General features: G+C 41.7%; 1 protein-coding gene across 1 annotated transcript; it reads left to right on the forward strand.

Moving 5' to 3' along the window:
- The first annotated feature begins 1210 nt into the window (after positions 1-1210).
- On the forward strand, positions 1211-2336 carry LOC119914968 (UPF0329 protein ECU05_1680/ECU11_0050-like). Its single transcript, XM_038734513.1, is given in 4 exon segments — positions 1211-1307; positions 1670-1696; positions 1699-1736; positions 2235-2336. Coding segments are annotated over 4 exon segments (264 nt in total).
- The last annotated feature ends 15747 nt before the right edge of the window (positions 2337-18083 follow it).

Here is an 18083-nt window from a genome sequence, read left to right on the forward strand (position 1 = left end):
TGGACATATATCATGCTAAATAACAAGGTATAATTCTACCAAGTATAGTGTTAACTGTGTTCACCATGTTAGTGTTAGCGTGCTGACATTTGCTAATTAGCAGTAAGAGCAGTAGAGGATCACCAGAATCAGTAGCCATGTTTCCATCTAATAGTCAAGCGAATGTAAACCGAACTTTTGTCTAAAAAAAAGTCTCAAGAAAAGGTGAATTAGATGCGTGTCTATCAACCGGTTTGGAGTGAAGAAAGTCTGCTATGCTAAGCAACGTTTCGTCTTCATAAATGTGTTTGAGCTGGGCAAGTTGCTACCAGACATGTTTCTGTGCATTATGAGAATATCTGGGAAAACCCAAACCCTGGAAACAGCTGATCAGGCATGTGAGGTAAATGTTTGCTATGTCAGAACTTATTCTGCAAACATGTTTCCAAATACCATTTAGTGCATTAACTCTTTTTCGAAAAAGGCCAAAAAACACCAAAAACACGACTACTAGGATTGATCCTCTGTGGACCATGAATGTCTGTTCAAATGTAAGCTTTATCCATCCATTTAGTTATTAGATATTTCAGTCTGGACCAAAGTGACCGACTGACGTGGTCATCCCTAGCGCCATGCCACCAGCCCGACTAAACATCAAGGGTCCTCAGACCAACACAAACCAAAAGGACTAGACTGGATTTGCTTAGTGTAAGTCAATAGCAAAGTTATATTTGCAAGTGGAGTAACGTGTGAATGTGTCAGCTCATCTGGTTTAACTTTCCCCAAACCACCTTGTGAATCTGTTGTTCCCTGAACTCGCCGTGTACGAGTGAAGATGAAGAGCCTGTTGGCGTGTGCTGCTTGTCGAGCATCTCTTCAAAGCTTGTAGCGCCTGTGTGGCTCCTGCATTCTGCTTCCATCAGTCTCTGCCACAAGTTAAGACATTTGTTCATCCCTGACTGCCACATTCTCACACAGTCGGTCGCCATGAAGGAATATGATTTTCAAACAGTGTGTGTCCATGCATGTGTGTGTGAGCAGGGGGAGCAGGGCGGTAACGCTTTGGCTCCTCCAGCCTTAAACTGAGCCAAAGTATGAGGGACTGTCTTCAGCATTTCTGTGGGGAGGATTCCTAAAATCTGAGAACAAACTCTGCAGGAAGGTGATTCTTGGAATAAAGAGGAGATGAGACAAGGTGAGGAGAAGAAAACAAGGGAAGGAGAGGAAAAGGATGAAGGAGAAGAAACAAGGTGAGAAGAGGAAAACCAGAAAAGGAAACCTGAGGAACCATGAAGAGGAAAGAAAACAAGTGAAGGAGAGGAAACAAGGTGAGGACAGGAAAATAAGAAAAGAAAACAAGTGAAGGAGAGGGGGGAAAAATTAAGGAGAGGAAACAAGGTGAGAAGAGGAAAACAAGAAAAGGAAACAAGAGGAACCTTGAAAAGGAAAGAAAACAAGTGAAGGAGAGGAAAAATGAAGGAGAGGAAACAAGGTGAGAAGAGGAAAACAAGAAAAGGAAAGAAAACAAGTGAAGGAGAGGAAAAAATGAAGGAGAGGAAACAAGGTGAGAAGAGGAAAACAAGAAAAGGAAACCTGAGGAACCATGAAGAGGAAAGAAAACAAGTGAAGGAGAGGAAACAAGAAAAGGAAACAAGGTGAGGAGAGGAAAATAAGAAAAAGGAAACAAGAGGAAAGAAAACAAGTGAAGCAGAAGGGAAAAAATGAAGGAGAGGAAACAAGGTGAGAAGAGGAAAACAAGAAAAGGAAACAAGAGGAACCTTGAAAAGGAAAGAAAACAAGTGAAGCAGAGGGGAAAAAATGAAGGAGAGGAAACAAGATGAGAAGAGGAAAACAAGAAAAGGAAACCTGAGGAACCATGAAGAGGAAAGAAAACAAGTGAAGGAGAGGAAACAAGGTGAGATGAGGAAAACAAGAAAAGGAAACCCGAGGAACCATGAAGAGGAAAGAAAACAAGTGAAGGAGAGGAAAAAATGAAGGAGAGGAAACAAGGTGAGAAGAGGAAAACAAGAAAAGGAAACAAGAGGAACCATGAAGAGGAAAGAAAACAAGTGAAGGAGAGGAAACAAGGTGAGAAGAGGAAAACAAGAAAAGGAAACAAGAGGAACCATGAAGAGGAAAGAAAACAAGTGAAGGAGAGGAAACAAGGTGAGAAGAGGAAAACAAGAAAAGGAAACAAGAGGAACCATGAAGAGGAAAGAAAACAAGTGAAGGAGAGAAAACAAAGGAGAAGAAAGGAGAGGAGAGAGACAAGCAGGCGAGAGGAAACACAGGGACAAAATAAGGAAAGAACAAGTGAAGAAAAGGAAACATGGAGAGCACTCAAGGAGAAGAAATGAGAAAGACGGGAAAAGAAGAGGAAACAAGGAAAGAAAAATAAGCAGAGGAAAGGGAGCAAGAGAGAAAACAGAAGGGAGGGAGGAGCAGAGGAGAAAGGAAACTAGAAAAGAGGAGACAAGAAGAGGGGAGGAGACAAAAGTAGACAAGTAGTCCAGTATTATCCAGGGCACAGCTGACATTATGCTTCCCTCTTGCTCGCTCGGCCGCCCTCTCTCTCCACACCACTCGTCTCCAATCTGCTGTTAGTTTGTTCTGCTAACAAACCTCATTTGCTGCTCCGTCCCTCCGGACAGGATCTTGAATAATGACAGAATAAAGATGGATAATACCCTCCAACATGCACGAGCACGCGGCCGGGCGTGTCCTCGGCCGCTCCGTGGACACCTTTCTGCTCGGTTTACTTCCTGATGCAAGGACACAACAAGAGCGCCGCCGGTCCGTCTGAAAATGTGTCTGGTACACGTGTGGCGTTCAGGCTTCTTGTCACATACAGATCCTCCCGACAAATCCACGAGGCAGAAACACAGTAGATAGAGAGTTCAAATGGATTCATCCAGCATGTGACAGATACTGGAAATGGATTTCAGGGCCTGTCAAAACAAACAATGCTTTTCTGCTTGAAGCTCATAGAAAGACAGAGCCAGAGGGGGGATTGGAGATGGATGGAGGATAGTGCTGAGCCCCCTCCCTCAGCAGCAACTTCAACTCTGCTCGTAATGCATATACAAGCAGGCGGACGCACACATGTGAGAAATGTATGCAAGCACACAGCGCGATAAACAAAAGCACTTGTTGATTATCCCGCAGTTTCATGTTATGTCACTCTTGTGTCCAGTCGTCCGTGACCTCTGCAGCTCCATGTCGACTCTGTGTTCCCGCTGCACTACATGCTGGAAAGGCACCAGTCCGCTGGGGATCTGTCTTACCACAGTTTGAATGAGTGTTAAACTACAAAGTGGTACAACTGGGCTTCTTCAGAACGCTTACAGTCAAATAAAAAGCCGGTGTCTGGCTGTTATCTTTGACACAAATTGAGAAGTGGACATTCTCTACATTCCTCTTTCTTTCAGCGCCACTAATCAAAAGTGTATAAAATGTGTTGTTCAGCAGCTCTACGTAGCTTTTTTAGCCTCTTTTTGCTCGTAGTTTCAGGTGTGAAACAAGTGGGACAATATCTGTATCATAAAATATGGAGGGGGGATCACAAAAATAAAAAGGATAGCTCTACACTTCCACACAACCAATCTGTCACACATAACGATTATAGATTTTGTTGGTATGATTATTGTCCGAGGAATAATTACAGTTAGTAATTTCAAAACACTGTTGATTTTTAAGATTTATTGACATTAAACAATTATATTTCTATAATATTTAAGTAGCCTATTATTATTAATATAAGACGAATATTAACTTTATTTATCCCACAGGGGAAATTGTTATTAAGGAGTGGAATAAACTGAACTGTTATTGTCATCAACTCTCCATAATGTGAAAAATTCATTGTGACCTTAGGAAACCATGTCTATTATTAAGTTTTAGTAAAAATAATGAAAATGAGAACATCTCTCCTGCAGTGTTATTAATAACTAAAATGCAGTTAATTTGTATAGTCCTGAAAGTATATAAGCTCCTGATACTATGTTAGTGTTTTACACCTGGAAACATTTTCTCAACTCAGACAGGAGGAGGCAACGAAAAGCTCCCACATTTGCCGACTTCAGCCATTTCTTTATTGGTGAAAATAAAGCTTCACTGTTTGGTCCCGCTGCCATAGTTTAGCCAGTGAACAGTAGTAGCGTCCATGTCTCTGATAAGCACGGCACTTTAAGCTGGTGCACCGCTCCTGTAACTTTAGTTTCATTCTGTGCAACAGAAACACTCGGTGTAGCGGAACCATGGCGTTTTAAAGCGTGGTTAAAAGTGAAATCAGTTCATCACTCCACCTAGCAATGGCTGTTCCTTGTATACTTATTTATATATTATATTTACTTTATTTGTGACAGTTCCTTAAAGCTTCCAGAACCAAAGATTTCACAGGATCCATTTTGCTGTGCTACTTTCTGGTGAAACCGGGTCATAATAACACACTTCTCTACTGCACACATGCAGACTGAGTGGTGTGGAAAATGTAGGATGTAGAGCGTCTGTCAAAACATTAATTTTATGTCCAGGTTGTAATTGTTCTTTACACGGCGTTGATGATTCACAGCTGTACTTACCTCTGAAAACAGGTGTCCTTACAGTCCATTTGTAAATGTCTAAATGATATTAAGTGTTGGATGGCAATAAACTTTATCCAACTAAATGAAAATAAGACAGAAGCAATATTATTTATTATCGAAAAATCTGGGCTCAAATTGATTACTGCAATTCCCTGTACTCCGGCATCTGTCACTCGTCATTATCACGCTTGTTAATAATGCAGCTGCTAGATTGTGGACTGGTACAAGGAAGAGGGACCATATCTCCCCACTATTGGCTGCTCTTCACTGGTTACCAGTCAAATATAGAGTCGATTTTAAGGTGCTGTTAATTGTTTTTAAGCTTTACATGGACTGGCTCCATCTTATATTTCAGACCTCCTAATGTTTTATCGCTCTTCCAGACCCCTCAGATCATCCAACCTTTTAGCCGTCCCACAGTCTCGTATGAAAACAAAGGGTGACCGTGCCTTTTCAGCTGTGGCCCGAGACTGTGGAATAAACTACCCCTGATTATCAGATCATCCCCCACCATCGACACTTTTAAGTCTCGTCTGAAAACATTTTTATTCTTTGGCGCTTGAGTCTGTTTAGGGGCACCTGCGCTTAACTGTTTCTATCTTTATTGCTGTATGTCATCAATTGTTTGGCCTGTTTTAATTTTATTTAACCTTTATTTAACCAGGAAGTCCCATTGAGATTCAGAATCTCTTTTACAAGAGAGACCTGGCCAAGGTAGCAGCCAAATCACAACGAATGCATACATAATAAACACCAATAGATCTGGTTTAAATTTTTATTTCTTTATTTCTTCTACCGTGCAACTTTGTTCAGCACTTTGGTCAACTGTGGTTGTTTTTAAATGTGCTCTATAAATAAAACCTTTTCACTTGACTGAAGAAAACTGTGCACTCACCACATAATTCTTGCAATTAAGGTTTCTGACATCCAATCATGGGCTGAGCTTTGATGGCCATTGTTGTACCTCAAAGCAGGGTTAGGGTTTCTGGTATAAATAGGCTGTATAACATATTTCTCTACTGCATACTTGTCCAAACCTGTCAGAATTTCTCAACAGTCAAAGGACAACACATGCAGACACTCTGAATGGTGTGGAAATGTATTATGTAGAACGTCTGTGTCAAAACATAAATTTTATGTCCAGGTTGTAACTATACTTTCCACTAAAGAAAACTGCACTCACCACATAATTCTTGCAATTAAGGTTTTTGACATCCAATCATGAGCTGAGCTTTGACGGCCATTGTTGCACCTCTAAGCACCAATAACACACAAATTCAACCAGTTTCTCATTCTCACCTAATTCTAGTCAAGTCGAGTGAGACAGTCGCCTTACAGGGATACTATTATGTGCACAGGTGCAACTCCAGTGAAGTAGTCATTAAATCAGTCGGTTTAACATAAAATAAATGATACAAAACAATAACAACATTAGTAAAGATGTTCAAAGCATCAACAGACTTTATTACAAGGTATAAGCTCTAAACCTCGATGTTTCCTTCTGGAATGACAGCTGTTACGACGTCCTCGCAGCGCAGCGTGAGGAAAACACTGACCAATTTCAGTTCATTTTAGATCTTCCAGCTGCAGTGAGCAGAGCGGTTGTTTAGTACCTATTTCAGTGACATTTTGCAGGTAAACCACATCTCTAAACTGCTGTTCAAAATCATGTCCAAACCCTCCTGCAAAAGATTATAGAAAATACTATAACACACTATACAAAATATTATAGGAAACTACCTTGTTATTTTCTCTTAATGCAGAGCTATTCAGCCGTAAAGCATATTTTAATTGCTTCACATATTTAATGCAGGCGTGTGCACTGTATGCATAATGAAAGGAAAAGAATACAATTAAAATAAGTATTGGATTATAAAATGTGTTCAGGACATCCAGAAGTAAATGTCTCACACTCATACACATTATAATCCAAGGTTCTTAAGTTCCATATCAAACGTTGAACATGATTAAAACCGGGATAAATCCTAACACGTACACTAATTTACATGCAAAGGTCCTAATGACAGAATGTGTTGTTTAAATGTAAATGTAGAATAATAAACCAGCCTGGCCTAGGGCACCAAAATGTCCAGACGCGACCCCTCACTCAGCTTAGAGGGACGTGGTCCAAGTGGATCCTGCACACAGTGACAACACATGACCGATAATAGATGCATGATCCTCGATGTTGTGGCTCACTGGGCCAGGGACTCATGACACAGAGGAAGACCGAGAGCCAAAGATCTATCCACATTGCTGTGGCCGAGTCACATTCACTCTGCTTGTACTGAAAAACATGCAAATCAATGGGCTCACTGGCTAATTAGACGCCAGACGGAGCACTGCACTGACAGTAATTAGACAGCGGGAGTAATGGCAGATTATTTTGAAACGTTTGTTGCATGTGTTGAATATTTAGAATTTAAAATTCAATAAAAGCTAAAAAGTGTACTTTTGGCTAAATGGAAGTTATCAGTCTATTGATGTTATTATATTTGTTTGATTCCAGTGAATGTAGACTGAATCATAAATGTGTTGGCTAAACTGATACACATGTACATGATTACTATGTAAAGATGAATTCTTATAGAGTAAAGCTGCACAAAATGTGGTGATGTTGTTGGTGTGCTCCAATACACTGTTTGCCGTCACGTGACTCAGATGACGCTCAACATTCAGAACAAAGCAGCAAGTGCTGAAGGCTGAATGGATGAGATGGAGGAAAGCCTGAACTGTGCAAGTTTACTCCCCTAGTGTTCTCCCCAGCAACGTGCGTGACATCTGGAATCAAACAAATTCATTCTAAAAATATGGCAGGAAACCTCCAGGTCTGAAAAGTGAAGCCAATACTGAAGAGCCTTAAACCTGCCTCCTCTCCAGCAGCCAGCAGGGGGCGACTCCACTGGCTGCAGAAAGAAGTGTGGTTGTAGAAGTCAATGAGAAAATGAGGCTACTTCTCAGCCAGTGTTGAGGTAGTTACATTTTAAAAAGTTACAAAATTACACATTACTAGTTACTTTTTTTTTTAAGTAGTGCCTTACTTTACTAGATTAGTCACTGCTGAAAATAACTAGTTATACTACTAGTTACATTACTTTTGGATTACTGCGTAACATCACCTGTGATGCACAATGATAAAGTAAAATATAAAGTTACACCTCACATCAGTCCAACATTTGTCAAGAGAAGAACAAGGCTAGAGTACAGTACTATAATGCTTAAAACTCAATTTGGACATTTCATTGGAAACATTTATTTTTTATTTCTCCGTGAGAGGGAAGAATTTCGAAAGTTGCGTGGCGCTGCGGAGAGCCCCCAGCTACAGTAGTGCATGGATCACGCGTAGCATAATATTCATCCAGCCAGAGGGAATGATCATAGCGTGTCGGTCGTACTAGCGACACAACCCGTACCGGAGAGCGAGTGGGGCAGCGGTGGAGCGTACAGAGACAGGAGATCGTGGAGCGACCGGCCCGCTGCCGACGGTCGGTCATCGTTCCCTCTGGAGACCCCCAAATATCACAAATCATGCTTTTAGGGGAGCTGATGTCTTATGATGGGGAGCTAAGCTCTCCTCCCGTTATGCGGATAGTTCAAGAACCAGTTTGCAAGTTACGTGATGATTTTGTTATTAGTAACTGTAATGTGATTACTGAAGTTATCAACAGTGCGTTACTTAGTAAAGTGTTACGCCCAACACTGTTCTCAGCTGAGTAAACACTTTCCTGATGAGTTTATGGTCTAAACTATGGTCCCATTTAGAGGAAAAGAGACCAAAAAATGGGGGGGGGGGGGGAGACAAGTCTCTACTATGGTGACCTGTCAATCACTCGTATGCACTGCTCTGTGTAAACTTAACCAGAGCAGATTAGCATCCTGGTTAATATCACAGCTAACATAAATTTTGGATGCAGCTTGCTAACCAAGGTAGCTAGCGCCACAATCTCGTCCAAGTATGGTTGCGTCTGGTGTAACGGTTTGGGTCAGTGTTTTCATCGTAGAGCTAATGTTAGTCCGGAAAGGGGAGAAAGAAACATGAAACAAACTCACAGCCACACTGGTTTTTGGGATTTCCACGATGCTCACCGTTTATTACTAACACATCAACCTTATTAGCCTGGTTGTACGGCTACTGTCCTATCATACATCAGTAAAACAGAGGCTACACGTCTTCCAAACGTTCCTCGTGAGTTGAGAGACTAACAAAAAAACTGGAGCTCAGCAACAGACATCCATTCACTGCAGGTGTTGTCACCCAACGAACACGGGACAGACTAGGTGCTGTCTGATGACGCTGATGACTCATATCTAGGCAACACGGAGTCTTAAAGACACTTTTTACAACACTGGTTCGAGAAAAACAACATGGTGACAAAATACCAAACTTGAGGCTTCAAAATGGAAGTCCACAAACGAATGGGTCCACTTCTTTTATACAGGCTATGTTAAACGTGTCACCTATTCTCTGTGAAAAATCACAATCTCTCCTTCTGTTCCTGAGTTGTGATGTTGAATAACGGCCGAAAAAGGGTTTTTTCCGGGCATTATGATTAGGGTTGCCACCCGTCCCTTAAAATAGGGAATCGTCCCGTATTTGAGAACTAAATAGCGCGTCCTGTTTTGAATCAATACTTCCGAGTTGTCTTTAATGCAGCATCCCATGCAAACCGTCTCGCCCACATTCTGTGAATACTTCTCCTTTTGGGCAATACTTGCTGCCATTGTTGGTTTTATTAATACCGTCAGGTTCAGGGCCAACCACAGTTAGATAAGTCCGGGTCTCTTGGCAAGAGTCGAGTTGAAAAAACAGCGGCGGCAGCTCGAGAAACCCCACGCTTCCCCTCTGAAACGAAAGCAGATGCAAAAGTACAGAAGACTCAAGAATCAAGTAGCCTACTTGATGAGTATGAAAACGTCACATTTTGTCGGCCAGTGTTCTGCGTGGTGCACGGTGGCCTGTCAGACATGTGACAGCATGCCGAGGCAGTGTAATGATTTCATATGCTGCATATTTGTTAAGAAATATTGTTACAATGTAAATGAATGTCTACATTATGGTATGATTTGTCTTTTAAGGTTGAGATATACAGACACATAGAGATAAGAGAGAGATATAGGCTATTTAACACACATTTAATTATCAAATATAGTTCCTATGTGAAGAATATAAACAACTATGTGCCTAACCAATCTATAGAATTGCATGATTCAATACTGTAGAATTAACAATAGGCTGAATAAATGCATAAATATATTTACTGACCAATCATAAAAGTGGTGTTGAATTAAATTTAGAAATGTTTGTAGATAGGTTATTTATGTGTGGTTTCATTGTTAGGGTGTTATTATTTCTAATAATGACAAATATTTTAGCCAAAATCTGTGTTCACTGCAACATTTACAATTACTCAAGTTCATTAGCAATTTCTCAGCAAGAACAGGTGCTCTGTGGAGCTCATTAGGAGTGAGCTTTTTCTGTTCATAGTTTTACTGAAGTAGTTTGAAAGACAAACAGCTACTCAGTGCTGGAGTACTGTAATTATGATTTATTTACTTTATCCCAGAAGGTTAAAGGTCACAGGCTACAGTTTTCGCTGGCCAAGAGGCATGAAAAAGGATTAAAGAAGGACTGAACAAATCAAAATCTAATGCCTGCTTGTTAGCATATTGTTAGTTGATATTGACAGCTGATGACATTATAGACAGAGGTTTATACTTTGTTGCTCGCTAGCTCAGTAAGGTAGCAGAGGAAGATTGTTTTAGTTTGCATTTGGTGGGCCGATGCTTCAACACGCTACTAAGCTTAACATGTTGTTAGCTGTTGTTAGCTTGCTAGTGACGACATACACAGATGCAGTGCTTCAATTTGTGCCCTTCCAGCTTGCTATTATAAGCAGCGTGTTCACACTTAAAAGTACTTTCAAAAAGTGTCCAATGCATTGCATGAATGTGCTAAACGGATCAGGCAACCACAGTCTCACCCTCAACGGTCCCGTTCTTGGTGACAGAGCAGAAGAGGAGGGTCCAAATACTTTTGTTCAAACTTGTGAAAATGGTGGCCAAGAAAGGTGGTGGCAGCAGTTGCAATTGTAAAAGTAGAAATTACGTTTGTATTTATTTATCTTTAATAAACAAGCTGGCAGATATTTTGGCGGGCTCAAACGATGGCGATAAGGATCCGCCTGTTACAATTTGCCGTTAAAAAGATGATGATTAAGAAGAAGAAGCGGTCAAATGTTACGATCGTCATTTCCAATAAGTGCAGCACATCCGTGACAACAGTACCCTGTTGAAATGAAGGAAGATTCTTTGGTTGGGTCGATTCGTAAGACTGACGCAGAATTTGAGGGTGTAGTTGTAACATAAATCCTGGAATCCTCACCCAACGTTTGGCACATTTCACCGTAACTGTCTTAATGATAAAAAAATCATCCAACTAAAAAGAGCAAAATAGACACAAATATAAATAAATGTGTTTTAAATGTTTTGCTAGCTGGTAATTATATTAATAGAACACAGACAGGCAGATGTACATTATCGGTGAGTAATTTATCATGATCATATTGAATTATACTGTTTTTACTGTGGCCACAAAATGAGACCTGAGCCTCCTTGTGTGAGTGTGTAAGTGCATCTAACCCGTGTTAATGTGAGTCAGCATGCGTTAGTATTTTAACATCGTTATTTCAATTATTTGTGTGTTGTGTGGTCGGGGATATATTGTGACAGCTCATGAATAATTCTAGTCCTGTGCAGGAAGCGTGTGTTTATCTACCCTTTAGACTGCTTATTGAAGCGCGCACACACGCATACACACACATGCACACACACACAGCTCTATTGGAATGATAATGCCACAGATAATTAAGACTGATACTGAATTACAAAATGGATGAGATAGTCCCGGTTTGAGTCTAATTAAAGGTTCCTTGGCCCTCTAATATGAATGCACTCAGAAAAATACATTCATGTATGTTGACTTTTTCTGCACTGCACACATGCACGTGCACAGAGGTAGACACACACAGAAATAACCAGAATACTTAATACACTCCTGGCAGAAAGCAGGCGTTGCACCCGTTACACGGTGTTCCTGACCCACAGCCAGAAACATTTATCAAACAGGCGTACAAAGCAAACACGCAGTGGATGCTCCTGAAAATGAACTGGGTGGCATCAGTGCAGTCAATTTAAATTTACAGTCTAATGCATTAAATCATATCCAATACACATATTATCGCTATTTAAACAAAGTTTCCTCTGTGAAGCCAAGTTTCTTTTCATTAAATGTTTTTATTCTGTACATACAACCTGCTTCTCAGGAATATTTTCTGGTTTATTTAGTCTTCTATGATGATGAATCTTCTATGTTGTTTTTAAACCTTTTCACATCAAGGACCCTTAAACTGACACTGACATTTGATCAGATTTTGTCGCAGGATCACCTATCTGATCAAAATAGTGATACGTTCTGTCACTGTGTTACTTATGAATAGAATTATAGTGAAAATAAATAATTCCCCTGGACCCTCCTCAAGGACCCCTCTTTGAGAACCAGTGTTCTATGAGGTCAAACTGAAGATCATTGGGTTTTGGACCGTGTAGGATATTTTCCTGACATCGGATACAGAAGATCCTTGAGTTTCAGACCGTTTGTCAACATAATGAGACCAAAGTGAGACATTTTTGTAACAAATAACAATAAATAATTGTATTGGGGTTTTGAAACATCAAATGTTATGCATACTTACTTATTGTTTTAAATGATCAATACATTATATGAATAAACACTTTTTTCTTCTTTTAATTCATTCATAAATTCAACCTTTATTTATACAAGTTGATCCAGTGACAACTCTCTTATGACTGTTGTTGTATTGACGTTACGCACATTTATTTTTTCCATTTCCTGTTTTCACCCCATAACTTCTGGCCGCTAAAGGTGGCTACGGTAAATACAAGTCAGAAGTCTGGGTCCTGATTGGTTCACAGAGCCTGCTTTACATTTCTTAAAATTAGTCACACGAATCCTAACAACATAGATATCAGATTTAAAAGGGTCTGTGTTTGTATTAATGGCAGTGGCGCATGTAGCAGTCCTACTACATTTCCATACATACATTCACTCTCCTCGTTTACTCCTCTCACGGAGATATCTGAACTCCTGACCTGTAGCCGTCCCACTACATGCCCACTGGACCCGATTCCTACCAATCTCCTCCAAGCCATATCTCCTACCGTGATGCCGGCAATCACTTATGTGATAAACACTTCTCTGGCTTCAGGAACCTTCCCAGCTGCTTCCCAGGGCTCGGGTTACTCCACCTATCCTTCCCGCCAGTTGACCGCACCATCTCCGCTGATCACGGACTGTCTCTGACATATCTGCACGGATGAAGGGTCGCCACCTTCAACTAAACCTCTCTAAGACTGAACTCTTTCTCATTCTAGCCATGCAGTCGATCTACCATGACATCAAACTACAAATTAGCTCCTCAACCATCACTCCAACCAGGGTGGTGAGAAACTTGGGTGTCACAATATGCCGTTTTTCCATTACCAGTGCCAGCTCAACTCGCCTTGACTCGACTTTGGGCATCCTCTGTTTTCCATTGCAGATAGTACCCCTCAATGTAGCTGGTCGTCATAGCGACCCCACACACAACACGACGTAATGTTCAATGCGACACACACACTAGTTAAAACCTAAATGTTTGAACCTTCCTCAGAATGTAAAGACAGATAAGCGGTATGAAAAGCTTCCAGCTGTGTTTTCCTCTGCCGTTGTTGCTGCAGCGGTCTGTGTGACGGCGGGAGCAGAGGGCTCTGTGAGCGGGCGGCTGGCCGGCGTCACACGCTCCTCCCGCGGGTTGGCGCAGGCTTCCCCCGCAGCCACTTGCGGAGTTCCTCAACTCCGAAAACTTTAAAGCACATTTTTGTTCCACCATCGCTTCTCGTAAAACTGTCAATATTCAAAATCTACACAGCTGATTTCTCACCTCAAAACTTCTCAGAAGTGGATTTAGTCATGAAATTATGGATGAAAATTGTAAAATATAAAACGTTCTGTTGCTGGTATCAGTCCGGCGCACGATGATGATGATGCAGTGAATAGTGACGATTCTCTCTGACCAATCAGCAGTCTGCTGTGTCCTCAGCTCGCTTGGAACCTCGACGGACGTGATATGAAAAAAGTACCTGTTTGCAGGTACAGGTGCAACTTTTCAACAAAGGAAAACCAACAAAAGGCGAGTAAATGCGAGTCGAGTCGGTACCGTGCAGTGGAAAAGGGACTATAGATGACCAACTATCCTTTTCAGACCAGGCCCTACCTCACTCAGTACGCCACCCAGCTTCTGGTTATTTCTCGCCTTGACAATTTCACCAGCTTGTGCGGTGAAACCCCTACAAATGATTCAGAACGCAGCAGTGCATCTGATTTTTGATCAGCCCAAAAGGACTCATGTCACTCCATTATTCAGCGACCTCCACTGGCTCCCTGTGGCCTTCTGAATCAAATTCTAGTCACTAAGTCAAGTCACTTGCATATAGAGTGACTACGGGGTCTGCACCATCTACCTAAACTAAACTAAATCTAAACTAAATCAGCCACTGCACTCCGTCAATGAACGCCGTCTGGCTCTGCAATAAAAACATAGCGGTTCATTATGTAAGGACAACACTGAAACCATGGTTTCGGATATTATATTGCATCTCTGTCAATAGATCCTCGTAAATATTACACACTGGACCTTTAAGATAAACATTTAAAAGCACTATCGCGTCAACAATTAGATATGTCACCATATTATAGTCCGGTATAAAATATATCATAAAATGTGCCACCTTTAACTTGTGAATCATTCCGAGACACTCAAGAGGTTTGAAGAGAAATGTATGATTGATGCAGAAAGGACAAGTAAAGTTTGAGCTCCCTGCAGCGATACTGAAGCCTTTAACACCGACGGCCTGCTGCAAGCAGCCACAGACAGCTTCCTGCAGCCTGTCTATCTACACTCACAGCGACAGTGTGGCAGAGGACCAGTCACTGTGAGCAATCACAGCAGTGTGGAGAGACAGAGACGCCACATACCTGCCACCATCCATCAGCATCACAGCCTCACACTCGTCCATTCGCATTCCTGTCAACAGGAGGAAGACAGAGGAGAGGTTTCAAATCATCATCACCTAAGGCGGAAAAATAGAAAAGCATTCCTAATATTCAACAGAACCTGTCAACCAGTAGCTGAAACATGTTTCTCCGATCAGAAGCTTACATTAATGTGGATCTGTTTGATGACTGCCAGCTGCCTTCAGGGAAGCATCTGGACTAAAGGCAACAGTCCACCTCGTCTCCTTCATTCCTGCCAAAGAGCAAAGGTTCAGAACCTTAATGCAGATTTGGTTGACTGCTTTTTCCCCTGCAGCCTGAAACTTGTCCAGGTGGTGCAGCTGACCGCCTCCTCCCTGCCACTCCTCCACAGCTGGGCTGATACACAAGGAGAGGAAACTGTACTCACACTCTTCACTCCACTGGTCACACAGAGAACGGTTTTCTGCGATTGCTCTCAGGGACTGTGGCAGACGTCCTCCACCACTCTGCTGATCAGCCTGGTAGAGGTGATGTTCTCTCTGAGGGCGTCCGCAGATGCTGCCGTCATTTTCATCAGATGGCCCGCTTTGTTGCAGCCACTCTCTCTGAGATTAGCTGGCAGACTGCGGTGTTTGAGTCTTTATGAGGTTGTTAAAAAACATAGGTTCCTCGAAAACCACCACATGCCCAGAATGTTATTTGTAGCACGTGCAAAGCTAAAAATCTGCCATGCCTGTAAAGAGCTGTAAAAAGGTGTCAAGACCTCTCAACCTGCACAGCAAGGGCTCAATAGCTAAGCTATAAGGTTGACTTGACACAGGACAAATCTGTCTTATACCCCGCTGTACAGGTATTAACCAACTCAACCCTGCCCCCATCTTCACCATACATTAAGCACCACTATACATTAAACCAACGTAAACCAGAAAACTGGCACCAATACCAAAAACCCTAAGTACAGAAAACCTGTAAGTGTGATCCACCCTGTCAAAAGCCCATTTCTAGTCCAAAGAGACACTAATAAAATCTACATTATAAGCAGCCTTGATCTGTAAGGCTGTGGACAGATGGGGACCGCTGACCTCCAGTTCTTGAGTTGAGCCAGGTCTCCTTTCTTGGTCGGCACTGCTCGTTGACAGGAGACAGGAAGAGATCATGTTCTCAAACACCATGTTAATCCGGTCTATGGTATTTCAGAACTGCTAAGAAATGGTCAGAGGGGAGACCATAAACCCCTGGTGCCCGTCCTGATGCCATCTGGCTGACAGCGAGCGTCGACGACTCCAGAGTCAGCTCACCATCCAGAGCAGCTTTCCTTTCCAGGAGCTTGTTCTGCCCCAGAGAGGTCAGCGTAGTCCATCTCATGGCTCCTCGTCCGCCCAGACTGGTGGCAGGACATCTGCCTCCTCTGTGGCACCAATCTTTCAACGTTTTTTCTCTCAAGACTTTATGAAACCAATCTGGATACAGGGAGTTTAAAATGAAATGAACACAGATCCATAGTGAGACGGTGAAAGGTTCACGCAAGACAAGACTGTCGGCGTGAAGGTGATAAATTATTTCTAAATAAACAAAGCACAGATTTGTTTTGTTTTCTCCGTGACCCCTCCAGGAGCCCCTCAGACGTTTCACTTCGTGGAAATCAAACATAATGACTCATATTTATTTTATAATGATGATCGCACAGGTCAAACTTACTGCTTTAAACAGTTTTACCCTGCTGTCCACTGGATCTTTAAAGCTAAATAAACCAAGAGTTTATTTTGAGCTATATCTGCTTGTTTAACTATATGTGTGGGGTCCAGCAGTTTTGTGGGGACCAAAATGCTGTTTGAGGGTAAGACGTGGTTGTAGGGTTCAGGTTAGAATTAGATTAAGGTTAGGGCCAAGGTTATGTGTGTAGTTGTGATGGTTACAGTTAGGGTAAGGGGACAGGGAATGCATTATGGAAATGAGATGTCCCCACTGGGATAGAGGAACAAACTTATGTGTGTGCGATCAGACTACGTTGACCTCAGGTCTGTGCTCTCTGCCAACGATCAAATCATCTATAAGATCACTATTTTGTATAAATCTAAATTGTTTCATTTTCTGTGTCTTTAGAAGCCAGATTTTTCTCCCTGCAGCTCCAACACATTTACGTTATGGAAGTTTAACAGAACCGCAGAGAGAAACCACATGAAAACAGCGTCTCTGTGGTTCACGTCAGCCCTCCACAGAAGGTCTGGACCAGTGTTTGGGTTTAGCTGCAGTGTAACTTTCATCTCTCATAAAGCTCCTCTGAAAAAAAAACACTGGTCTATATCAGACGCTTCTGGCACTTAACAGACTTTGACTCTCATCTTTAAGTTGGGTATTCATGCGTGACCTGGCGGTATTTTGGAAAAGCAGTGAGTCATCGTGACTGAATGTGGAGGGAAATATCTCCACCTCCTAATTTTATTACTGGATCACAGCAGGGAGATAAAACTCTACTCACCAGGGGGAGAAACTGGAGGCCCACTCTGGTGGTGAACTCACAAAGGCCAACAGCACCTCCCTGTGGTCACATCTGGAACTGCACTGTCATGTCAAGTGCCACAGGGCTCTCTGTAATACATAAAATCAAATGAAACTTTTGAATCTGAGAGACTTCACTCCCTTTTTGAAACCTAAGTGTCCATATGTCACTTAAAATACTAAAAAACCTGGTCAACCTGAAAAACAATCCTGTAATTAATTCTGCTGTTTAATAAATCGCATTTCCTAGTTTCCATGATTGGATGTATAAATAGAATTAGTTACTATTTTACAGAAATGTATGTATTTATTTCATATACATGGAATAAAAAAAACAACAACCAAGAAGCAGATTTTATTGTATTTGCCTAAGGATTCGCAGTTGCTGCACATTTAAGAGCAGCAATGTTTTGGTTCTTAGATTTCTCAGAAGTTTCTTGAGTAAGAATTTGTGACGGCCTAGTTGGATGTTTAACTGTGTTTAACTGTGTGAAGGTATCAGTGTCCGTAAGCCAGATTGGGAGCACCTGGGCCAGACGCTGTGGGGGATAAATACTCTGGCCCTGTTGCTCTAGAGCTCTCTCTCTGATCTGGTCCCACTCCTGCCAGCAGCAGCAGCAGCAGCACAAGCACATCTTTGTTTTGTTACATCATGTTTTGCTACCACTCCTCAACGCCCAAACTCACACTAGTCACTCATCCACATTTACACCACTGATGCCACTGACTAACACTCTCTACGTTGTTAATTATTAGTTTAGTTGTTTAAGTTGTTATAATAAATCTGTTTACTTTTTGCAATCCTCCGTGTCCTCTCTGCATTTGTCGTGGCCTTTGAGCCGGGTTATGACAAATTGAACAGAATACAACATGCTCTCTAGCTTTTAATATGTAATATATTTCTTATATTATATATTTTTGTATGTACT

The sequence above is a fragment of the Micropterus salmoides genome, unplaced genomic scaffold (genome assembly GCF_014851395.1).
Source record: "Micropterus salmoides isolate LMB-PRFRI ecotype aquatic unplaced genomic scaffold, ASM1485139v1 Ms_hic_scaffold_20, whole genome shotgun sequence".
Lineage (NCBI taxonomy): Eukaryota > Metazoa > Chordata > Actinopteri > Centrarchiformes > Centrarchidae > Micropterus > Micropterus salmoides.